General features: G+C 45.4%; 1 protein-coding gene across 4 annotated transcripts in view; it reads right to left on the reverse strand.

Annotated features, from left to right (window-relative positions):
- Positions 1-26,268, reverse strand: part of INPP5B (inositol polyphosphate-5-phosphatase B) — a 923,852-nt gene that overhangs the window by 253,938 nt on the left and 643,646 nt on the right. For all 4 annotated transcript variants that reach the window (XM_078681233.1, XM_078681230.1, XM_078681231.1 and 1 more), the window contains one exon: positions 20,037-20,272. In XM_078681233.1, the coding sequence (XP_078537359.1) occupies positions 20,037-20,272 (236 nt within the window). The remainder of the gene's footprint in view (positions 1-20,036; positions 20,273-26,268) is intronic.

Consider the following 26,268-nt stretch of genomic DNA (forward strand, 5'->3'; position numbering starts at 1 on the left):
CTAGTTCAGAGGAGCCATCATAACACTGTGTTTACTGTAACGGAAACCTGATGAAGGCTATGCCTAAACGCGCGTAGTGCCAACATACCACCAGTTGTTTTTACTGATCAATGACATCATGAATATATAACATATCAGTAATGGTTGTCAAAATTTGTTTGATATGTTCTCATGGTTATAAATGAATTATCAAAACAATGTCAGGATCAATCTATGCAATCGTACTCATTGAAATTTTGTAACAGCAGGAATGACATTTGATGTATATGTGTGTATATCCTTGACACAAGTTATGTTTTTTGTAAAAATTTTATCAAATAATGTTCTCTCCTTTAAAAAAAATATTAAGAAAAAATAGATCTAATAAATAAATTCAATAATATTAAGATTATTGTATGTTAATTCACTTGGTGTTCATCATATTTGTAGCCATCAAAGCTCTTGTAGTTAGGGGTTTATTCATCAAGATACAGCTTAGAACAATATATATATATATATATATATATATATATATATATATATATATATATATATATATATATATATATATATGTGGAGAGAAGATCTAGTAGACATTCCAAAATAAGTATTCATGAACACAGTAGTAATATGGGAAAAATCCTCCCTATGTAATAATAATAATAATGTAATAATAGTAATGTAAGTAATACATAGTAATGTAGATAATAAATTGCCTTCCTTACGTAATAATAATAATATAATATTGTAACAATAATAATGTACGTAATCAAACAGTAAGATAGAAATCGTAAATGCAAACAAATGGCAGGACTAGAGAATATCATATGCCCTCTACTGCACACACTATAATATTACATCCACTCACCAGAGACCTAAAAGCACATCCTCTACAGCATAGACTAGGGAAATAAAAAACTCACACAGTAATACTCTGTTCACTTACCCTCTACTGCATACACATGCTTAACGCTTCACAGCCATCTCATGCGCAACAATAATGTAATGAGTGGCTTAACATCTCACAGCCATCTTATGCACAACATTAAAGTAATGAGAGTCTTATCTTCACAGCCATCTCATATGCAACATTAAAGTAATAAGTGGCTTAACATCACACATCAAATTAATGAATGACATAGGACTTCACAGTCATCTCAAACACCACAACAAACTAAATATTAACTTTATAAATCGCAGTAAAGGGGTAAACCACCTCTCTATGAAACACGTAAAATGAAAATACACATTAAATATCAAATTAGACTATAACACCGGTGAGCAAACTCTCACCTGAATAATACCTTGCAAATTAGAAGCAACTGCACATCGAAAGTTCCATATTCACTACCTTCTTCAAAATGCACTAGTTACTTACCTTCGGTAACGATATATCTTTAAGAAACAGTAGTTAGCGTTAGATTCCTTACCTTAGAATAGATATCCCAGCAATACCAACCTTGGTGGTGGGTCTGCGAATCAATGACCACACCAGAAAGTCCTGGAGACCAAAACGGCCGAAAAAGCCATCTCTACGGACTTGGCTGTCCAGGCAGTAGTGTCTAGCAAACGTGTGCAGCGAGGCCCACGTAGTTGCCTGACAGATGTCCTGCAAGGGGACTCCCCGACCCAGGGCAGTAGCAGCCGCCGTGGTCCGAGTGGAATGGGCACGCAGCCCCACAGGAGGCTCCTTTTTAGCCAGTGAATAACAAACCTTGATGCACAAAACGACCCATCGAGAAATGGTCCATTTGTGCACCGCTCGTCCCTTGTTAGCACCCACGTAACCAACAAAGAGCTGGTCGTCCACCCTGAACTGGCATGTGCGGTCCAGATAAAATGAGAGCTCACATTTTGGGTCCAGACGGTGGAGCCTCTCTTCCTCTTTCGAGGGATGCGGAGGCGGAAAGAAGGTGGGCAAGGTGATGGACTGCCCGATGTGGAAGGCTGTGACTACTTTGGGCAGGAAAGAGGGACGCGTTCTCAAGACAACTTTGTCCGGATGGACAGAGAGGAAAGGAGGTTGAGAAGATAGAGCCTGGAGCTGGCGATGGTAACCAGGAATGCAGTCTTAAGAGTTAGAAGACAAAGAGGGAAATTGTGAAGTGTCTCGAAAGGAGCGCACATCAAATAAGTCAGAACAAGGTTCAAGTCCCACTGAGGCATCACGAAAGGAACAAGAGGAAACATGTGAGTGATGCCCTTCAAGAATCTATTTAAACAGGGTACTTGAAAAGAGAAGCCTGATCAGGAAGCCTCAAGGATGGCTGAAATGGCAGAGAGTTAGCCTTTGATAGTGCCCAGAGCAGAGACCTGCTGGGCAAGAGAAAGAAGAGGAGAACCTCTGAAGGGGGTCAGAAAGGGGATCCACAGCCTTTGCTGTGCACCATGCCACAAATTTGTTCCACCTGCAGGCGTATATCGATTTTCTGGAGGGACGCCTGGCTGCCAGAATCACACCACAGACTTCAGGAGGCAAGTCAAAAGGCCTCAACTGTCGCCGCTCAATCTCCACGCATGGAGGTGGAGACTGGACAGGTTTGGGTGGAGGACCGTCCCCTGCTGCTGCGACAGAAGGTCCTCCTGAAGAGGCAGACGAATCGAGGGATCGACTGACATGCTGAATAGCTCGGGATACCAGTATCTTCGTGCCCAGTCCGGAGCCACAAGGATGACTTGGGCCCGGTCGCGCCTGATCTTCTTTAGCACTCTGGGCAGAAGTGGTATAGGTGGAAAGGCGTACAATAGACCGCAGCTCCACTCGCAACGAAAAGCGTCTCTGAGCGAGTGCCGCCTTGGAAATTCCAACGCGCAGAACTGATGACATTGCGCGTTCTCTTCGGTGGCAAATAGATCTAACCATGGCTCTCACCACTGCTGAAAGAGACCTTGCGCCACGTTTGAATTCAGACGCCATTCGTGATCCATCATGCACCGGCGGCTGAGTTCGTCCGCCCTGGCGTTCAGGGAACCTGCCAGGTGTTGGAACCACCAGAGTGACGCTCTGGTGTTCAACCCACTGCGAGAGGCGCAGAGCCTCCCGGCAAAGGGTCCACGACCCCACCCCGCCCTGTTTGTTGCAGTACCACATGGCAGTGGTGTTGTCCGTGAACACCTGCACTACACTTCCCCGAACAGAGGGAAGGAATGCCTTCAGGGCAAGTCAGATCGCACGCAGCTTCAGAAGGTTGATATGGAGCCGGGACTCCGCCGGAGACCAGAGGCCTCTGATCTCCGCCTCTCCCATGTGGCCCCCCTAGCCCGGGAGGGACGCATCCGTCACTACTACGTGCTCCGGTTGGGGTAGGGAGAGGGACCTGCCTCTGACCCAATCATGGTTAGTGAATCACCACTGCAACTGTCTCGCAGTGCCCTCCGAGATCAGGACGTGGTCGGACAGGTTGCCCTGATGCTGGGCCCACTGAAACTTCAGGTCCCGCGGCAGAGCCCGCATCTGCCATCTGGCATGATGCACCAGAAGGATGCAGGAGGCCATCAGCCCCAGAAGCCGCAGCGTCAACCTGACCGAGACTCGGGATAAAGGCTGAAAGATCAGAATCAGAGCCTGAATTTCCCGAACCCGCTGTTCGGGAGGATAAACCCAAAACTGCGCCGAATCCAGAACCGCTCCAATGAAGAGGAGCTTCTGAGAGGAACACAGGTGTGACTTCGGCACATTGATGGAGAACCCCAGCAGGTGCAGGAGGTCGCCGTAGTCTGGAGGTGGCTGACGACTGTCTGGGGCGAGTCCGCCTTCAACAAGCAGTCGTCGAGATAGGGGAGGACTGACACCCCTAATCTGCGCAGATGAGCTACGACCACTGCCATCACTTTGGTGAACACCCGAGGGGTGCTGGTAAGGCCGAAGGGGAGCACGGTAAACTGAAAGTGCTTGCGGCCTACCGTGAACCGCAGGTAACGCCGGTGGGCCGGAAGGACGGGTATGTGAAAATATGTATCCTGCAAGTCCAACGCTACCATCCAGTCTTCTGGGACTAGGGCAGCTAAGACCTGAGCCAAAGTCAGCATCTTGAACTTCTCCTTCCGGAGGAAGCCGTTGACGTTCCGCAGGTCCAAGCGTCAAATGAGCCTGAAAGCTCGGACAAGGAAGGCTTTGAGGTGGATGCTGCGGGGGTGGATGTGGACTGGCCTCGCCGTTGTCCCCTGGCACCACCACGGCGGTTACCACGTCTGCCGCCGCGCTGGATGTTAGTCTGCGGCCCGTGGCTGGCAGAACGTGAGGGGGCGCCCCTTCGTTGCCCACGAAAGGAGCAAAAGGCAGAAGTTTGCTGGCGCTGGCCCGACAGGCCCAAGGACTTGGCCGTAGCCCTGGAGTCCTTGAAACGCTCAAGCGCACTGTCTGCCTTAGTGCCAAAGAGGCGACGTCCATCAAACGGCATGTCCATGAGGGAATTCTGGACATCAGCCGAAAAGTTGGCAGACCTCAGCCAGATGTGGCGGCGAACTGCCACCGTCGTGGAAATCGCCCTGCCCAACGACTCCGTGGTATCCAGCCCACATCGGATAGAGTACCGTGCTGCATCTCGCCCTTCCGCAAGGGCTTGGCCCGGGCCTCCTCTGGGCAATCGGGCAGCACGTCCGCGACTGTGTCCCACAGGGAGTGGGTATAACGGCCCAAAAGGCAAGCGGTGTTGACTGACCACAACCCCAAACTAAGTGAAGATAACAGCTTCTTACCGAACTGCTCATACCTTTTGGATTCCCGATCAGGTGGAGCAGTCGGGAATGCGGTCTGGGAGTTAGAGGCCTGGATAACCAGGCTCTCTGGGGTGGGTGGACAGGAAGCTAGGGTCGCCCGGGGCCGGGCGGTGGCGCCTGGCCACGTTCCGATCTACAGGGGGACCTGTAGCGGGCCTGGACCAAGTGCCCAACAGAACGTCACTAAGGGCCTCATTAAACGGCAGTAGAGGCTCCGAAGAGCTTGCCTGCGGTTTAAGGACCTGGGTGAGGAGGTTAGTCCTCACGGCCGCGACGGGGAGCTCAAGAGCCAAGGCCTTGGCCGCCCTCGTCAGCACCACGCTGTAAGCAGCCCCCTCTTCCGTAGCCACGGTAGGAGGGGAGACAAAGCCAGTGTCGGGCGAAGTGTCCAAACCACTGGCCTCCACTAGATCCACTGCCCAGTCCTGCTACGACTGGCACTCCCGAGCCAGAGGGTCCTCAGACCCCTCCCAATCCTCCTCGCCTCCCATCTTCTTATACTCAGGTGCAAAGGATGGGGCCAGATCATGGAAGAATTGCTCTTCACTCGGCGTCGAATGCGGCGTCGAACGACGTCGGTCATGAGCCGGATCCGGACCGAGGGAGGGACCGGGGACAACGGCGTACGGGGCGACGCCCTGGGGGTCGGCGCCGGCAGAGGGGTCGTAAGGTCAACCAGCGGCGACACAGATCCGGACCCGGTGGGGCTCTGCGGCGTCGGGACCGAAGTCGTCGACTGCGCCGGGGGCCGAAGCACCCGGCCTGCATTGGCTTCCAGTCGGGGCTGCGGGGCCCGAAGGCCCGACAGAGGGACCGGACGGAGGAGATCGCGACCTCATGGCCATGAGGAAGGCATCGATCTCCTCCAGCGTCGCGTTCAGCCCAGGGACCGGCGGGTATGGAGTTGACAGCGGCGCCTGTGGCTCCGGAGGAGCCACGTGGGCGGTGTCACCCGAACCCCCGGCCGCATCGCGCGAGCGTCGGGGGGAGTCAGAAGAGCGATGTCGTCTCTTCGACTTCTTGTGCCTCTTACCTGAGGACTTAGAGCCCGACGAATGGTGTTGACTCGCCGAGCTGCGATGACTGTGGCCCCGCGACCGGTCCTTCGACCTCCTCCTCGACATGGACTGTGAACGGCGCGGGGCCGACTGCCGGAGCTCGAGGCGCTTACGCGACCGCTCCCGCCTAGCCTTCGACGTCAAGGCCCGGCAGTCAGGGCACGACTTGTCGTCGTGCTCGGTCCCAATACAGGCACCGACGGTGGGGGTCGGTAACCGACATCAGGCGGTTACAGTCCGCAGAGGGCTTGAACCCGGGCATCCCTACCGGCACCGAGAGTCTACCGACTCAAAAAATGACCCAAAAAGGATCGAAAAAGTTAGTCAAAAAGTGACTAGAAGTACTGCTTTTTCCGGATCTGCGCTTGCTGGCGCGGAAAAAAGAAGAACTGAAGTCAGCGCGCGAGGGCGGCGTCTAAGTACTCCGGCGACGTCATCCCAGCGCCAACGACGCAGACGACGGAGCCGCAGACGACGCCTACCGACACGCAGGGGTACTGCTACGCAAAACTTTCCAGATCCAGCCGGATGCCTGGGGATATTCTAAGGTAAGGAATCTAACACTAACCTGTTTCTTTCAGATGTATGAGCCGACACTCAACGCCGGAATTTACCAAGGACAAGCGTGCCCAAGAAGGTCACACGATGTACTTTCCAGTGATAAAATTCCTTTCAATAGTAGAAAAGCATAGTGCACCAATACTCTACTCACGAGGAACGGCTGTTCTTACAACGGAGTCTCTTCATGCTTAATGAGGTGTTGTCGTTCCTCATGCAGCAATGTTCTTGACAATCATCAATCTTCAAATAACTTTATTGTCAACTAATGTGGTTGGCAAAGCGCTCCATAAACCAAACTACAGCATAGAGTCAGAATCACACTTGGTAGGAAATACAGCAGACAACCACAACATGGCGGCACGTTAGGAACGCCGCGCTGTATGGTTCACAGCACACTAGAGCAGCAGGGAGTCCTTCACAAGCTCTGAGTTTACAACGTAAGCAAGAATCGGAGAACAAACACAGTGCGCGAGTACCAAAGCCAGGTGAGTGGCACGCGCCCAATTACAAATTTGAAGTGCAGGATGACGGTTTTGAAAGCCTGTTTCTTTGAATGTATTATCTTTGGTAATTTCAGCTTTCTTTAGGTGGCACACGCAGGTTCTTGCTTCTTGATCGTCGCCAATGTAGCAATCAAAGAAGTCTCGTAGACAGCTCTTGTAGTTAGTGGTTTATTCATCAAGTTACTGCTTAGTAAGTTCCAATAAATGCTCCAATATACACCCCACCAGGAGCAGCCTCTTTGCTGCTCAGCCCATCATGTTCCGACTCAGAAATCTCCACTTCCTTACTCAGAAGTTTGACCTGGGACTTCGGTCTTGAACTAGAGTCCTTTCCAGAGTGATGACGTGACTCATGGCTCCTCTTCTTGTGTTTCTTCCTCGAAGACTTCGAAGCATGAGCCGAAGACGACTCCGAGCGTGACCTCGAACGAGACCTCGACCTCGATCGACGAGGTCGAGACTTCGAAGATTTCTTAACTTTCTTACCTTTAAGTTTCGCCACGAGGAGTTTCGTCTCTCTTTCTCTTAAAGCCTTCGGAGTCATCTTCTTGCAGCAAGGACAGTCCTCGACGTCATGGTCGGAGCTTAAACACCAAACACAGCATTCGTGAGGATCGGTGATAGACATAGTCTTGCCACATTCGCCGCAAGCTTTAAATCCAGTCTTTTTCGATGACATTTCGAAGAGTATAGAGATAGACACAATAGAATGATATTAGTTAGAAAGTTACTGTAAAGCTACAGTACGATCCCTGAAAACCGTTAGCGTCAACGACGCGGAAAAAAGGGAACTGATGTCATCACGCCGGCGTGGGCCTGTTATAGGCGTCGTGACGTCAGCGGAGTCGCGAGCGGTGCCGTGCCTCTGTGACGTCCGGATCCACGTCGGCGCGAAGCTACAAAAAGAATTTCCGAATGTTGCTGACGCAAGGGGATATTCACAAGGTGAGGAATCCACACGGCAGATGTATCTATCAGAAATTGATAACATTCTAATGACATCACATTGGCTGAGCAGCAAGACCGATAACTAGGGCAGGGAGGATGCATTACTTAACAAGCAGATTACAACAATATTGTATTAGCTTTTTTTGCCCACTCTTGCATTGTTATTTGCTTTGCTTAGGCCCTCTTTTTTCATTGATACATTCTTCCATCTACAGCCACTGCCTGGACTCTGATGACATTGTCTTCTCTAATCCCTGTATACTGTGTACAACAGCAAATATAATCACATGTATTTGTCTTGTATTATTGAGTGGATCTGGACGTCTGTAAATTTTGGTGAAAATACATAGATAATAGGGAATACTACGGATTACCGTACTACAGTTATGCACATGTTGTAGTTGTTTTATACACTTGGAACAAATGTGTAGAAAATCTGTGATGTGGTACCAGGAAATAGCAACAAGCGTGATTTGCCTGAAAACATCAGATATGTTAAAAAGTTGAATTTTCTGATCAAAAGCAATATAAGGGTCAGGGGCCTAAATTTTTGTATTACAAGCGAACATTGTATATTGAGTGCTCCTTCATGTGTCTAAAGGTTTAAACGTTCTGTGACAGCATCAGCTATTGCAAACCTAACCATCTTATATAGTGTACAATGATTTCAGAGACTGAACAGGAGGGTGCATAGTATACTTCCACTAGCTTTCTAGTGCAATTGGGGCAAATGAAGATGCAAATTATGTCTTATCTTAGAATGACAAACAGACCTGTGGTTTCAGAAATTCTTACTTATGTGTGTTGCGATATGGTCTCTGAGTAAATCAATCAATCCAAGTGCCACCAAAACTGAGAAAGAAAAAGTAACTCTACAGTACGCTGTCTGAATCTATTGGGCTGCTTTGCACAATTCATGTTTTTAAGAACACTTTCCATTATTTTCTAATTCGTAGACTACAATTATTAAGCCATGAAAATATAAGCGTGTTCACTTTCAGTGAATTTGTAACTGAGTTTTGGTGATAACATCTTTTGTTTGTGATGATCCACACATTGGATGCCTTTATCAAACACATCAGAACTTCTACCATGGTCCATCATTTCTAACTACTCCAGTCCATTTCCCCCAACCCTCTTCCCCATACCTCCTGTGTTGGTACTCTACAGCAGATCTCTGTATTTTAACCGAAAGAACCATAATTTAAAATATTTTTAGGGAAACCTCTGTCTTCAAATACATATTTCACTGCTAACGTACACTAGTCCATGTTTGTACGCCATTCTGGAAAAGGTAGGATTTCAGATTTCCCCCACAGCTCTTCAGTCTCTTCAGGACATCACCAATCCCACGTTACCAATTATTCTTTTATATCTCATTGCTTGGCTATACCTCCATGTGTCCTATTCTCTTTCATTTGTGTAATTTGCAAGACTAAATTTCGGAATGTGTCCAAAATATCCCAGAACTCCCTTAGTTTGGGGCACATCCATATGGTGAGAAGGAAGAAACTTTTATCACCACCGACCTTCAGGCATCGGTGTGCAGTGGTTCTCCCTACTGTTTGTAGCACCTTCCTAGTATACTATATTAAGTGGAGTACTTTAGTCTGCACTAGCCGAAACCCAGCACTAATGGCTACATCTCTTGGATGGTTGAGTGCTTCCTCCCACTTTGTGCAATCTACTTCCCCCACATTCCTATCCCATTGGGATTTTACTTTGAATAGCCTACTAGGGTGTTATTGAGTAAATTCACCCCACCCTCCTTTCTCCAGGATTGTTATCCACACGCACACCACAACCTGTATATTTTGGTAGTTGCATGACCATAATTGCTGTATAGTGCAGCTGAACAGCCAGACGTTCTTGTGGCACTTCAGTATACCTTAAGTGAAGGATTTTATTAAGAAGGCCCATTTATTTAAAACTACCAGACACTTAGTAGTATGGCGATCTGGGATTGCAGCACCACGATCATATACTTCCCAGGACAGTATGCCCTAAGCAATCCTCTGTAGTCTTCTCAAACACACAGGGGTGCACAGTCATGTTTGTTTTTTATGAAGAATCTATCCAGTACCAAACATGGTCTTTCTGGAGCACAAAGAAGAATTTGGGTAGGAATATAATTTTGTATAACACTGCATGCTTGAAACAACATGAGTAGAGCACCTGGAGGTGGGCTGCAAATGTCTGCACCAGTTCCATAATCAGTAACTCAATTCCAATTAGCTAACCCCTCCCCCCAGCCTAATCCTCATTGTCTTATAAGTGCCTCTGAATAGTTATGTGCTGGGCCCTAGCATCGTTTGTAAATAGTAAATGGAGTTGTCCATCTTGTATTTTAGTTCTTCTACCCTTACTGGACCCACATCCAGTTCTTCTAGTTCTATTATTTCCTCTTTCACCTCTTGTAGTGTTATATCCCTCTTGTTAGAAATTGTACCTAGTGAAATCTGAGTCCCAGTCATATCACATCTGCTATATGGCTAAGAGATATTTTTGAGTAGGGGTTGTGTGCACTAGAATGATACAATTATTGTCTATCTCTCAGGTGGCTCTCACTCAACACATCCAAAATGTTGAATGTATTAGTAAATTTCACCAGTTCAGTAGGAAACTGAACCCAATACATCCATCTCAGGTGACATTATACTATTCATATTGCCCCAATGATGGCTATACATTCCACCCATTACAAAATTATGTGGCATCTAGTCTTTTCAAAGTTTTTTCCCTGTAATTCTAATGGAAGAAACACTGATATTAAGGTAATCCTTTCAGTCCCTACCAGACACACCTAAGCACCCATGCAGGTCTGCCAAGGCAGAACGGACCAGGAATGGTGTGAATACCGTACACATGATGACTGCGCTCCACTAGCATGTTATAAGCCCAGTGTGAATTAGTGAGGTGGATCTTCTTTGGCTCGATATCTTATCGGTAGTGCCCCTAAGGCGGGCTCATGTAAGCGTGTTAAATCAGTGCTCTTACAGTGGAGTAGGCTCAACACTACTCCAAGCTCAAACTTGTCTCTTCAGTTTACATTCCATGACATGATCTAAACAAAACTCTTCTGTTTGTATCCCTCATCATATAGATTCACCCACCTCTCCCTAGCACATTAAATCTCTTTATACAAGCTCTCAACCATTTTCAGCCAAATGCACAACACAGGCTTTTGCTTCAAATTGTTGCTATGGTTTCATATCCCAGATCCACTGTACAATCAATGGGACTTCTCTGATCATCCCCTGCTGAATTATGGTCTTAATAAAGGCTTTTCTTATGTTTCTTAATGCCATGTCAGTCCTGGTCTTATACCCAAGAGACACTCTACTATTGAGCAATTTAATGGTATAATACACAATATGATACCTTATCTTCCCAGATGCACTGAACACCTAGACATCTATTTAAGTGTATTAACTAGTACTTTGCATTAATGGAAACCTGTTAAAGTCAGTGAGTACACAGCATTATTTTCTCTGAATATTCAAGATTTCCCTATCAAGGTCAGCATAATATATTTCAAACATGCCTAAACAGGGCAAGGGCAATGGAAGCAGAATGTTTATAAAATGTGGGTACTCTACTTCTAATCTCCTGTACGTGGAACAGTTGATGCAGGTGTTTTCTAAGCAATACCGGCATCAGCTTAGCTTTTAATACTTTAGTCCCCACCCGGTGCGAGATTGGCATCGCCCGAGGTTGTCTCCCGACCTGCCTGACACAGCGCCGCCGTTACGAGGCGCTGGTAACTCTGTCCACCCACCTCAGCCGCCATCTTGGGCAGGGGAAGGCTGGCGGTCTAGCTCATTGTTCTTCCCGCCCTCCCAGAATACTTAAGGGTGCTTCTAACCATCTCCGTGGTATTTGCTCATTTTCACCCCTGAGGCGGAAGCCGGGGGACCTCTGCGCTTTCTTGCGCTTCTATTCTGTCAGCGTATCTGTTACTGATTTAATAATAACGGATATTTTAACAATTGTACATATTTTAGCCTGCAGCTTTTAATACTTTAGTCCCCACCCGGTGCGAGATTGGCTTCGCCCAAGGTTGCCTCCCGACCTGCCTGACACAGCGCCGCCGTTACGAGGCGCTGGTAACTCTGTCCACCCACCTCAGCCGCCATCTTGGGCAGGGGAAGGCTGGCGGTCTAGCTCATTGTTCCTCCCGCCCTCCCAGAATACTTAAGGGTGCTTCTAACCATCTCCGTGGTATTTGCTCATTTTCACCCCTGAGGCGGAAGCCCGGGGACCTCTGCGCTTTCTTGCGCTTCTATTCTATCAGCGTATATGTTACTGATTTAATAATAACGGATATTTTAACAATTGTACATATTTTAGCCTGCAGATTTTAATACTTTAGTCCCCACCCAGTGCGAGATTGGCATTGCCCGAGGTTGCCTCCCGACCTGCCTGACACAGCGCCGCCGTTACGAGGCGCTGGTAACTCTGTCCACCCACCTCAGCCGCCATCTTGGGCAGGGGAAGGCTGGCGGTCTAGCTCATTGTTCCTCCCGCCCTCCCAGAATACTTAAGGGTGCTTCTAACCATCTCCGTGGTATTTCCTCATTTTCACCCCTGAGGCGGAAGCCGGGGGACCTCTGCGCTTTCTTGCGCTTCTATTCTGTCAGCGTATCTGTTACTGATTTAATAATAACGGATATTTTAACAATTGTACATATTTTAGCCTGCAGATTTTAATACTTTAGTCCCCACCCGGTGCGAGATTGGCATCGCCCGAGGTTGCCTCCCGACCTGCCTGACACAGCGCCGCCGTTACGAGGCGCTGGTAACTCTGTCCACCCACCTGAGCCGCCATCTTGGGCAGGGGAAGGCTGGCGGTCTAGCTCATTGTTCCTCCCACCCTCCTCCCACCCACCCCAACCATGGATAAAAACACCAGACCTGCCCGTCCGCGCCGGCGGCGCGCCGAAGGCGCGCCAAAGGCAAGCCCGTCTGCGCCCGTCCGCGCCTGGACCGGGCCAAGGGCCACCCCCCCTGGTCCAGATCCCCCGGCCCCACGAGGAACATACACATCGAATATGCTCCTGCAGCTGCGTCCCCATTATTACCAATCATGTCTTGTACTTGACCCACTGCATCTTGTTGGAAACGTAGCCCATTCCTGTCCTCGCTGTCATTTATCAATACCTCTTCATCTGAATCCTCGTCTCATGCCAAAGGCCAAATCACTTAAGTCCTACTCAATGGCCCTTACTAATGTCCGCTCGCTCTGCAAACACCGACAGGACATAGCTGACCTGATCGAGGACAAAAAACTAGACATGCTATTTCTGACCGAAACCTGGATGGACAATTCGTCCGATCCAGATTTAGTCATTGCAGTTCCCAGAGGCTTTACCATCCATAGGTTGGATAGACAGCGTAAGAAAGGCGGTGGAATCGCAGTCATTTTACGTGACGCATTCACTGTCAGAACTAACATGATCTCGCTACCCTCATGTGAAGCCTTACAATTCTCTATCAAGTTGACTCCTTCCTATAATTTCAAAGGGATCCTTTTGTATCGACCACCGGGGTCAAGGACTGGATTCATCTCTGATTTCAGGTCTATTCTGGAATCGTCAGCCCTCGATAGCTCCCTTACTGTCCTCGGTGATTTTAATTTTCACTTCGACAAAACCGAGGATAAAGACACCGCTGCATTTTTAGCGGATATGACTACCTTTGGTCTCCCACTGTTGGTCAAATCACCCACTCATGAGGGGGCCACATACTGGATGGCATTTTCACTAATGTACCGGACTTACATGTTTCACAAATCTTGCCCCTTACTTGGTCAGACCACCATGTTATCCTGGCTTCACTGACCATTCACGACTCTGGGGCCTCAACATTACCCTCTACATTATCCTCTACTCCTCGTCAGTCCTTCCTGGCATGGAACGATATTGACCGTGCCAGCCTGGAAACACTCTTGATTAAATCTAATCCCTCGCTATCAGCCGTCCCCAATATTGCTACCAAGCAATTCTACGAGTGGGTGGGTCCTGCGGCCACTTCTCTGGCCCCGGTTAAACAACACTCTCGGAACAGAACTGTTCCGTCGGCTCCCTGGTATTCAGAGGCCTTAAGAACACAGAAACAACAGTGCAGAAACAAAGAGAGGCACTGGCGGAAAGATTACTCTGTAGAGGCCAAAATCAAATATAAAGAAACGGTGGCTAAATACAAAACCATGATTGGTGAGGCCAAGAAACAGTTCTTTAGCGATAGAATTGAACGAGCCAAAAACTCCAACCAGGCACTATATGAAACCACTAAACAGCTAGCTGGTTACGCCCCCAATCTGACCCCTCCTCCCTCCCAATCTCTCTGTGACGCCCTGGCCAATTTTTTCTTTTGTAAGGTCAATGACATTTACTCCGCCTTTGCCAATAACACCAACACCCCCTTTAATTTCTCAACCGCTTCCCCTACTGGCCCCATTCTCTCTCAGTTCACAGACATCTCCAGTTCCCAGGTCGCGGACATTATATCTACCATTAAATCGGGGTCTGCACTGGATCCATGTCCACTCAAAGTATTACTTCCTGTTATTGAAGTGGTTCTTCCTGCTATTACTTCTATTTGCAACTCCATGTTCAGAACAGGCATTTATCCAGTTACTTTAAAAAAGGCCCTCATTAAACCACTGTTAAAGAAGCCACATCTTGACATGGAAGACCTAAAGAGCTACCGTCCAATCGCTAGCCTTCCAGTTCTGGCAAAAATAGCTGAAAAAGCACTGAATCTACAACTCTCGGCCTTCATAGAGGAACATCATCTACTGGACGAATCCCAGTTTGGTTTCCGCCAATTTCATGGGACGGAGACGGCTTTGATTAAAGCCGCGGATGATGTTAGATCCATTCGTGACGCCGGGGGACAGCAGTCTTGATACTGCTTGATTTATCGGCGGCTTTCGACATGGTCGATCATGTCATTCTGATCGATCGTGTCGAACACATGGGTGTTCAACCCAATGCCAAGAAACTCCTGGCCTCCTTTCTGGCTGATAGGACTCAGGTGGTCACAATGGGATCTTTTCACTCTTCCACCCTGTCTCTGCCATGCGGAGTACCTCAAGGCTCATCCCTAAGTCCGACACTTTTTAACATCTATGTGTCGGACCTAGCCAACATCATTTGTGCACATGGGATGAGCCTTACCTCCTATGCAGATGACACTCAGTTGGTCCTCGCCATTAAGAATGATGGCGATAAAAGAGCTGATGACCTTAATCTGGGAAGGTTGGCAATTGGGAACTGGATGGCTTCCAATTGCCTAAAATTAAACTCCGATAGTTATCTTCGGACATCTGTCCTCGGAATGGTCCTCTCGCTGGTGGCCCTCGGCACTGGGCCCTCCCCCTGAGCCTATTGGCAAGGTGAGGAATCTGGGAGTCATCTTCGATGACCGCCTTACTTTTTTCCCACATGCCAACCAGATTACCTCCTCCGCCTTTTACAAACTGAGACTTATTAAGAAAATCCTTCCCTTTCTTCCCGATACAGCAGGCAAAACCCTGGTTACCTCACTGGTATTGTCCACCCTGGATTATTGTAACGCACCGTTCCTAAACGCACAAGAGAGAGTCCTGAACAAAATGCAAATATTCAAAATTCAGCCGCCAGGCTATTGGGAAGAATCCCCAAATATCAATCCGCCTCAAATACCATCAGGGATTTACACTGGCTGCCTATCAGAAATAGGATAAAGTTTAAGACTCTCTGCATAGTGTATAAGGCCTTGCATAATCAGGGACCAGCCTTTCTCACCCAAAATTTGAACCCTTACTGCCCCTCCAGAACACTACGTTCCTCCACTCTAAATGATCTTGTGATTCCTCGCACCAAATCTGTTTCATGGGGAGACAGAAGATTCCTGGTATCAGCCCCCAAGTTATGGAACACTCTGCCTCATTCAATTAAAACAAGCCCTTCACTATGGTCCTTCCGCAAACAACTCAAGACCTGGCTTTTTAATCAGTAAACTTACATTCCCCCTCCTGGGTCAAATATTGCAGATACCTAGCGCCGAGACGCCTATGGGCCATTGTTCACGCTTTAGAAATATTATTAATAAATAAATATAAATAAATCACTAGGTACATCTGTTCATGGCAAAATGATTTCAGCTTTATCTTCCAACTCACTTGAGATCTTTCTTGCAAACTATCTAGCTATATAATCCAAGTTTTAAAGACTCAAAGATCCATCTCAGAGTCTTTTAAAAATTCCTCACTCTGGTTTAACTCTCCTCAGCAAGTTAGAATGGAATAAAAACCTCCTATCAAATGAGACATAAGGTTGCACCTTTTGACTTCATGTTACGACTATGATCACACTCTCTTTAGTCAGCTTCCTGCAGGACTTTCCTCAAGTTCTTTTTACTACAGTTGGACAAATATATGCCTAAGATAGGACTTTCTTTAGAGCAACCTCCCCTGCTCTCCCACCCTATCCTAATATGGCTTCAAGTGGTTTAGGTGCTTTATTAAATAAAAAGCATAAGCAAACACTTTACACAATAAAAAATAAGTATCTATGTAACATACCTAAACAGACTGAAAGATGAATCTATTGTTCATGCCCCTAGCTCTTGTAAGTGAGTCAGATGAACTAATTAATCCTGTATGAACATATTAATTACATTAGATGAAGCCACTCCATACACCTTCCCTGCCTATGAGTTACCAAATCTGGACACCCAAATGACATCAAAACTAGGTAAATAGTTGTATATGCCTCAATTAACACTTTCCCACATGCTGAACAGTGATGGTTGAAGCAGGGAGCCATATAGCCAATACCCTGTATTATTGTGTGAGCAAGTAGACCTACCTGCCCAACCTCTAATCTTTTAAATGGAGTGGCTTGAGTATCTGAGATTAGCAGAAATATTTGTAGCTCTAAGTGCCAGTAACACATCATATTAGGCATCCCAAAACAGTCCTTTTACACTCTTTGGTCAGTACTCTTCAGCACACTCTGGGCGTCATACAAACTGTAACAGTCTTCCATCATGGGATCAATCTTGGGACCGAAAACTCAGCTGGGATAAGATATTTTGTGTTTTTACAACATTTAAATAGTTGGAGAGTCACAGTCATTTTTGCCAATCCTACTATGTCCATCATGGAGGTGGGGTTTTACTTATATAAACTAGCTTAACTAGTCAAACAGTTATGTATTTTAATCAGATTTTCGTTCCTGCAGTACAGTTCCATCCACCATTATTACTGAAAAAACTCAGACTAAGTCTAATGCACCTTAAAACTGGCAGTGGCTTGAAATGTACATACAGTGCTCAGAATAAGAAGCATTGAACCTGCAGATTGCTTTAGAGTCACTTGGATATTGTCCGTGTACAGTACATGAGGCTCCATCAATGCACCATACTTCAAATATTTGGTACAAACAATTATATTTCAAGCAAGAATAAAGTGGGGGAATCCGTGACAAGTGCTTCCTCCAAGGCTAAACTTTGGCGGTAGTTTTTTAATGGTACACACTGTATCTAAAGGGATATTTTACAGTCCTCTTATTCAGCTGATCAGTCCTTGCTGAAACCTAATTATTATCATTATCTTAAACAGCAAAGTCCAATGCAATGGGCCACTTTTTTCCTCAACCTCTCATATTATAATAGAGTGTTTCTAGGCACCCGTCTCCCCCAAACCACATCAGATGGAGCTGCTTAAGGACTGGATGGACAAGTATAGAGACTATCTACTCCATCCTGGCCAGCACTTTTACAATATGTATCGGTGTCACATTAATATTGACAACAGACAATATGAGGTGCATTTAGTGTTCTCTGCCTGGTTTTAGAAGGAAAGTTATTTGCTTTGGACTGAAGTCATAAGGGCCAGTCTCATCAAGGAGTGAAGCAACACTTTGCAAAGTCTTCTTAATAGAGAGTACTAACTGTGGGACAAGAGCTTCTGAATATATCCAATAGAAAGCCATTCAAATGCATCAGTACACTAGGGATTATCACTGGATATCTCTTCAAAGGCGAACCTCTCTTTGTGAAATTCAGTTAGGGTACACAGATACACACGGTTGAAGTCTATGAACTCATTATTTTACCAGATTAGCATTGCTGTCCTACTGATGAAGAACCTTTTTAGAATCCTACTATTAACATTTGACTTTCACCAGCTGATACGAGTTTTATTAATTATTTTGTGGCTGGTGGAGGATACATTTCCTTTTGCAAAGCTCTGTCAGGGTTAAGCCAGACATGTCTCACTACAAACTGTTTGTTCTAATTCAGATTCCTATCAAACTTTCTATAGAAAGCTTGTATTTTAACACAAGTTTAACTTTCAAGGAGATCTATCCAGGACTAAATCATTACACAGTCTCACGTAAAGTGCTAGGCTACCAATCTTGCTGCCTATGCAATAGAAAAGTACATTTATTAGGTCCAGCCAGGACACTCTGATACTAAGCATCTACTCTAATTTTATCTAACAGTATTTAGGTTTCTCTGGCTAATTAAGTTCAGGAGGAAATGTATACAACACCTCCCAGTCTATTACCAAGTTTCATGTAGTCTTTTTAAATGGGGTGTGTCTCCTACAAAAAGTTTACATTTTAAGCATTGGATAATATGTTGCAATTTGATTAAGTTATTTGTCTCTAGCATTCACAAATACGCATACAGTACATTGAAATATATTACTCCTACTATCTAAACGGTCATCACTGGGGAACCTGAGGTGGCATACTCAGCCTCCTACCAGCCCAAGAAACACTCCAGCGCAAAGACATATCAAGTTCTTTTATGCACCACCACCCACCTTTTTCCTCCTGACCTACACCCCACCCTTGTTCCTAACCACAACACAGAAACTACACTAATAAAAGAAAATTGTTTTAATAAACTCCAATAGGGCCCATCTCAATTTCTGAAACTTGCTATTTAACAGACAGAGGAGCCCCTTAGCAGCAACTTTTGAGGATGTCACTGATGAGAATAGGAAACTAATCCTACATACGCTGGCCATTTACCACATGCCATCCAACAAATACTCAATCTTCCACTAGCAAAGACTGTAAAACGTGACTGTCCCATCTTATTGAAAAACATACAACATATTGTACCACTTCACTGGACTACTTAAATTAAAATTAAACCTAATCTGCTAAAATTAATTCTCCACCCCAGGCTCCAACAGTCATCCCAGGCTGGCAAAGTTGGATGTAGATCATCAGTAGTTGGGCCCCTGAGAGAGGAGCGAATTGCCCTTTTTCTCCTGGTCAAGCCATTACCTCCCATAGCTAAGGAAGATGCTGTAAATGTGTATACCCTATTTTATCTCCGATCATCGCGGATATAGTAAAGACCAGGATTCTTTTTTTCAGATCAGCAGGGCCATTCCACCTTCTTTACAGTGGAAACAAAGTTCCTCTGAATACATGGCTGTTTCCAAAACAGATAGGTCGTAACCACAGTCAGATACTTTTAGTAGAAATGCAATAGGGATTATCAAAGAAACAAACAGAACTTTAACTTGTAAATCTAATTAAAACGTAAGCTAAGTAAAAGTGGTTACAATGGCCATTTGTGGGAAAGAGTCCCTAACTAAACTTATAATTTAGCTTATGTTTCTCTCTACTTATCAGAGTCCAGCGTATCTTTTGCTTTTGGGTTTTAAAGTAGATTTTTGTTTAATAAAAGTAGACATTTGTGTGCGCTCATAAATTAGTTGATCCTAACGGTTGTGGTCCCTCTGGAGACTGATTGGTGGACAGCTCATCAAGATGTATTAAGTGTTAGTGTATTTCTAGAACTAGGTGGTTAATAGCCTGATGGGATGTACGAGGGGTCCAGACATCTAAGGGGACAGGATTGTTGGAAACTTACATTTATCAAGGACTAGTGCACAACTTGAGATGCTGCAAACCAGGTCACTCACAACTTCGTAGAGTTGGTGGTTAAAAGAGCAATGCAAAAAATAAAATTGAGGGGCATGTTTAAGATTCAACACTGACAGAGGATCTGCATTAAGTGTGAAGTTAAATTATATGTTGCAGGTGTATATTCTACTTATCCATTTTGATTAACCCTCTTTCTATTTAGGGTATCTTATATACGGTGCACATGGATAACGTTCTGTAAAGGTAGAAATTCAGACTAAAATTACATTATTTATCAGATAGAATATTCCTGAGACAAATCTTTTAACTTAGTGATTTCTGCTCATTCTGCGAAAGAAAATTCGATACATGTGAAACTAACTCACCAGTTCTCGTATTTTTGTGGCAGGCATATCTCTGATAGGTTCTCTCATATAACACAATGTCTGTATGGAGGCCCCAAAACAACTAGGTAAGTAGTTTCCTGACACAGACAGGAAAAAGTCCTTCCCTCCATCAAGATGCAAAACCAAAATATCTTCAATCATATCTTGCCCTGAATTGAGCAGAGTAGCTGTCGACTTGTTAACAAACAACTCCAGTTCAATTACAATTTCAGAACCTGCAAAAACAATCAACAATGACACTATTAACAAAAAGTCATGCTGTTGGAAAGACATAGAAGAAAAACCACATGGGGGAGAAAAAAGTGAGAGAGAGGGATAGAGATAGAAAAAACGTGCTGTGGGATCAACACTTAACTGTATGTAAACACAATGCATGCTGGTCTTCAGGTTAAGCCACTGAAATGTCTCCAAAGAGTGCAAAGCAAGCATCTCATTTGTGGGCTCTAAAATATAAACGTATATACTCTCTTCTTTTATTATAACTCTTTGGTTTCTCCATGATTGACCTACAATTTATTTCAGAAGTATGTGTTTCACTTAGATGTACAAGTCTGGATATGCCAACTCATTCATTCACTCCCGTCACATCCAACTCTTCGGATACAGGTTTTACCTACCTGATTGACTTTCAGGCTATTAAAACGTGCATGTTTGCTTGAACGTTTGATTGCTCTCTTTCCGGCACTCTCACAGTGTTTATTCATATCTACTGGTGAGTTAGTTCATAGGGTTGTCCATTACGATTATATGTTCGCAGGTTCCTTTAAGCCCAGCTCCTGGACTCATGAGTAGCTCTAAAACTATGTTTTTTTTTTTATCCCTTATAATTTTAAGGGACATAATTAACAATCAGCAGAAGACATTGAGATATAAAAACCTTTCCACTTTACTATTTCGAACCCTTGCTTCACAGATCATGTGGCACAATGAATGTATACATATGATGTAGTGCTCTTAAACAGCAAAAAAATACTAAGAGATATTAACTTTTTACAAATCATTTCTCAACATACATTGAATGAGAATGCCATAATTCTTGCAAAATTACATCTTTATGTTTCATAACCCATTTTTTGGTTCTCATTCTAATGCAGTTGCAGTTTTTCAGATTAGTAAATAAAGCTATTAATGAATGAGTCTTCAAAGTACTTCACAAAATAAAATTACATTTTATCCTAGAAATTCAGAATTTAGAAAACAGTTGAATATGCCACATGATCTCTTAGCGACGTGACAACTTAAACAGACACTTTGTCTAGCGATGGTAGGGCAAAGAAATGAAAATTAAATATTTCATAGAAATCCCAAGGACTTCCTATAAGCACCAGAAAATGTTCAGGAAGTGAATTCAACCAAACAATTGTATTGTCTGCTAAGGACCATCTTTGCTCAAAAAGATTTAAAATAAAAGTTACTTCCCTTCAGTTAATGCTTGTTCTAGTGGGTAGTCTACCTTACCACAGATTCCTACCTTTTGAATTCCTCAGATGCCATTCTGCATCCAGAAACTGTTCCAGCAATTTCGACAATGGTTGGCGCTATCAATGGATAACCTCACCCTACCTCAAGAAGAGGTAGCCCAAAGCTGTGTAAAAGCACCACCCCACCCTTCTGGTGCCTCCACAGATTGGGGTGCAGGGGTCGCCACTGGGTGGTCTCTTTGGCCCGAGCCTCCCTTTCACTGCCTGGGCAGGTGGAACTGCCTGTTGAAGCCATGGGGAAAGATCGACACCCCTGACCTGCACAGCAGACTCGCATTGATCAGTACACTGGGGCCACCAGAGGCGGTAAGGAGGGAGATGCTCCAGAGAAGGGTGGCGAACCATCAAAGGCACTGGAGCCCATGAGTGAACAGAATTAGCAGCCAACCAACAGTCCCGCAGCATAAGACAGACATGCTATCTATGGAGATGAACCTCATTAGTACTAACCTGTGTAAGGTCAGAAAGAGATCGCTGCCAACGGAAAAGGAGGTACCATGCCGGAAAATGGAGGTGGTGGGCCTCAAAGCTATGACCCACTCAAACGCCTAACGTACCCTGTGCATTGAAGCCAAATTAGAGGACCTGGAGGGTGGATCTAGGCAGAGTAATCTCCGCATCGTTGGATTCCTGTTGGAGGGATCTCCTCCTGAACTCCTCCTGAAGCAGTGGATAGGGGCAGTACTGCAACCAGACGGATTCTCCCCTGTGTTCCTCATCGAGCAAGCACACAGAGCTCTGGCCGTTGGCTCCCCTGGGTATTCCCTGCAGGGCCATGATAGCAAAAATCTTAAACTACAGGGACCGACATACAATATTGCGAACCGTGCATATAAAGGGAGAACTGCTTTGAGGACAGAGCCGTACGTATCTTACCATATGCAAAAGGTCCAGCAGTTGCATAAAACATTGACAGCAGCAAAACAAAAACTGAAAGCCATGGGCTTGAAATACCTGCTACTGTTCCCTGTCAAGCTCAAAGTTCTGCATGAGGGAAGACACCTTTATTTGCAATCCTGCTAACACCAGGGAACGTTTTGTGGTCAGAGATGATGGGACAATAGATATTCTATCACGATTGTCAGACGTGTTATTGGGCACTCTGCCTGGCATGCACAGTTGTCAAATGAATGGAACTGTGGGCGCTGTCTGAAACAGGGCCTACCAGAGACATCTTGGGCAACTGACCAAATAGCTGGTCTGGCTTGCAGGCTTGAGACGGATCTAATTGAGAGTATACACTGTATGATAAGTAGCATCATAGCTGTGTTAACGAGCGAAGTGATTGGATGAAGCTGTGGGGGAGTGTGAAGATCAAAATATTTACAATTCCAATGTTCCATTTGTGGAATTACCTATTTCACAATATTGTTATTCAATTATATAGATGGCCTGTATAAGTCCAGGGGGACTGCAACTGTAGCAATGGTCCCCCTCCACCCCTCTTTTTTTATCATTTGCCTTCCAGATCATCTAAATTTTCTTTAAGCACAAAGCCTACCATCACTGATCCCCCTTTAAAAACTGCTGTGCTGATTCTCTTAACCTTACCTGAGAGCTACTGGGAAGTGTGATATAAGTGAAACAGGTTGGTGTCTATAAAACTTGCTAGATGTTAGGGAGTCATTTAAATTGTCTGAATGGGGAGCTTATGTTTTAAAGGTCTATACTAAACAATCAGAAGTTTAGAAGAAATTGAGGTAAAAAATGTTTCCACATTACTTTTTCGAATTCCTGCTTCACAGAACATGTAGCACTTAACATGTAGTGAATCATGGGAGGATTTCTCTCAAGGGCTTTTTCCTGAGTGGGTGGCGGGGTCTCCATAGCTGACCTTGTCATCTCCTGGCAATATCAAGCCCTTCCAAACATTGTGCACAATTGGGTTGTTGAGTTAACACCACTTGGCAAACTACCTCCTCTGTTGGGAGTAACATGGGGAAGCACCAGTGATATGTTATGGAGGGTTGTTTACCTGGTGGGAGGGGGGTTGATTGGGGAGTCTATACTTATGTTGGTCACCACAAACACAATGTACACATGCTTAATCAGACACAACACCATATCTGTTGACAGTGGCAAGCAGCTTTGGACGTTGGCAAGCAGTGTGGCACCAGGGCTGTAACTGCGTACACACTGGAGTTGCGCCCTCCCTCACTGCAAAATGACAGACACAAGCAGAGGACTGCTTGTAGGCACATGGAACATCCAGCGGTTGAATGCCTACACCAAACAATGCAACATACAAACAGTCCTCAGGAGGCACAGCATTAGCATTCCCATGTTATCTGACAGATGAAGCAGTGATTACACTAAAAAAGAAGTGACAAGGGGCAGCTGTTCTCCTCCAAGTACTCGTCCTACAACCGGGGTCATGACCTGGATAGCACAAGGGGTGCCTTTTCAGCATAGGCCCTCCATGGCTAATGCAGAGTGTTGATACTTATTATATGGATTGTTAAACAGTGAGGAGACCTGCCTGGTAAACACGTACACCCCAATACAGACGAAAAGAGCTTCTTGGAATCAATATATTAACTAACACTCCGCTCTATTGATCTGCTGTTGATTTGCATGGGAGGGGGGGACTTTAATTGTGTCTTTATTTGATTTTAGATTTAAAAAGTGCACTATGCCATAAGGTATCAAAGAGCTACAAATAGAAACGAAGCTACCCACAAGAGGAGTACTTACGGAAGAGAATATAGCCATGTATTCTAATTCTTATGGAAGGCCATGTAGGGGTTAAGCTAGCAATGTGGATCGGCAATGTGTTACAAAATTTGGCAGCTGCTACTGAAAAGGTGAAGCCACCCCAGCTCACCTTCCGAAACCTGGGAACATTCGCCTTCCTCAGGGAAGAAGATCTCAACTGTATTTTAGGCAAATAACATTGAAGTGTTAGCCTGAGGGGAAGCGGTCCCTGATGGTACAATGCCCAATGGTCTTAAACGAGGTTATGGACAGGGACTCCCTAGACACCATATATAGCTAAGGAGGACAGCTACAGAGTCTGCGGTTATGGAGAACTTGGACTGTGTGGACGTGTGACAGGCAGTGCTTTCAATGGCCAAACAGTACCTGTGCCGCTCACTTACATATGATACCTGTAGCTGACTAGACACATTTTGTCAACTAGAACATTGTGTCCCGGTCTATTGGATGCACAATATCTTAACTGGCTCCTTTCAGGCCACTCCATACTAGTACTACATTATAACGAGGAAGGCCACTGGAGACAAATGCGAACCTGGAGATTAAATCCAGAAGCGCTTACGAACCTTGTATTCAAGTCTGAGATTGGGGCCAGTCTAGAGGGATATATTGCGATAAATTGAGAGTGCACTGCCAGCCAGGCAATAGAATGGGAAGCCCTGAAGGCAGCCCTCAGTGGCGGGTGCATGTCAAACACTTATGGGATTAAACAACATCTAAAGCATACATTGACACAGCAAGAAATCTAATTGGGGCAACTGCACATGAGCGAAACCACAAATGTGAGCTGGCCCATAAACTACTTTAAGTAACAAATAGCTAGCACATATGATACCCTAGACAAAAACACTCTTAAGGACTATAGGCAGGCACTGCATAGGATAGGAGACATGTTGAGCCGACTCTTAGCCTGGTTTTTACAAAGAGAAGAAAATAAGTTACTTACCTGTGACTACGGTTATCCAATATTTCGTATCTTTCATAGATTCACATGCCTGAATCATTACCCGTCGTCGAGATGGGAGGCCCACTGTACCATAATCAAGCAGTATTTAAATAATGCTATAGGCTATTATGACCCTGGGCCATGGCAAATATATTTCAATCACTAGAGGGTATTGGTTCCTATAAAACAGCTGACCAGTCCGGTCGCTAGAAGGACAAGTGACAGGAACTCTGTCGAGGGGTGTAGGTTTGATAATATTATTTTTAAATGAGGGAATTCCTCCTTGTTAAGGAAGTGCCCTCACACCAACAGGCAGGTGTCATGCTTCATCATCAGGCGTTTCTCCTCGTGGGGGTGGCGCTGCAGTCCCCCACGAGAGGAGATCTTTTATGAGGAACGCCGCAGTGGTGAGTGGGGGTGTGTGGGGTGTGGTGCTTAGTGAGTTAAAAATATCACACTAGTACCCCGGAGAGACTTTATTCTGGGGTCTGTGTAATCTGGTTAAAAACTGGAGTCAAGAGGAATCCTCTTGACAGGGTGGTCAGGGTAGGGAGTATCCTCCTTCTGCATATTTTTAGTGCTAGGGATGGTAAAATATTAATGGTAGCAGGTCGACACCTGCTATTCTCTGCAGGAAAGCCTTTAAAGAGAGGAATGGAGCCTTCAGCCCTAGGCTGTTGATATGACTTTGTTTTTGAGAAGTGGACCATTTGCCTTGAATTTGGAGGTCCTGCAAATGACTTCCCCAGCCTTCCATGGAGGTATACGTTGTCAGGATGTAGTCTAGTATGTCTTGAAAGAACGCAAGTCTTTTTGAAAGGTTTGGGGTACCACCATAACATTGCTATCTTCAAGGCTTGAGTAACCTGAATGATATCCTCGAAAGATCCTGTCGTTTGAAGCCATTGCTTTTCCAGTTCTTCTTGGAGAGGTTACATTTTGAGTCTTGACAAGGGAGCCAAGTCTATCGCTGATGAACACATCCCTGGGAACAACTTATATTTCCTTACTGAAGCAGACTTTTTTCTTGAGATGGACATAGCCAAGTGAAGTAGATGGGCTTGACGTT

Source organism: Lissotriton helveticus, chromosome 3_1, assembly GCF_964261635.1.
Source record: "Lissotriton helveticus chromosome 3_1, aLisHel1.1, whole genome shotgun sequence".
Taxonomy (NCBI): Eukaryota; Metazoa; Chordata; class Amphibia; order Caudata; family Salamandridae; genus Lissotriton; species Lissotriton helveticus.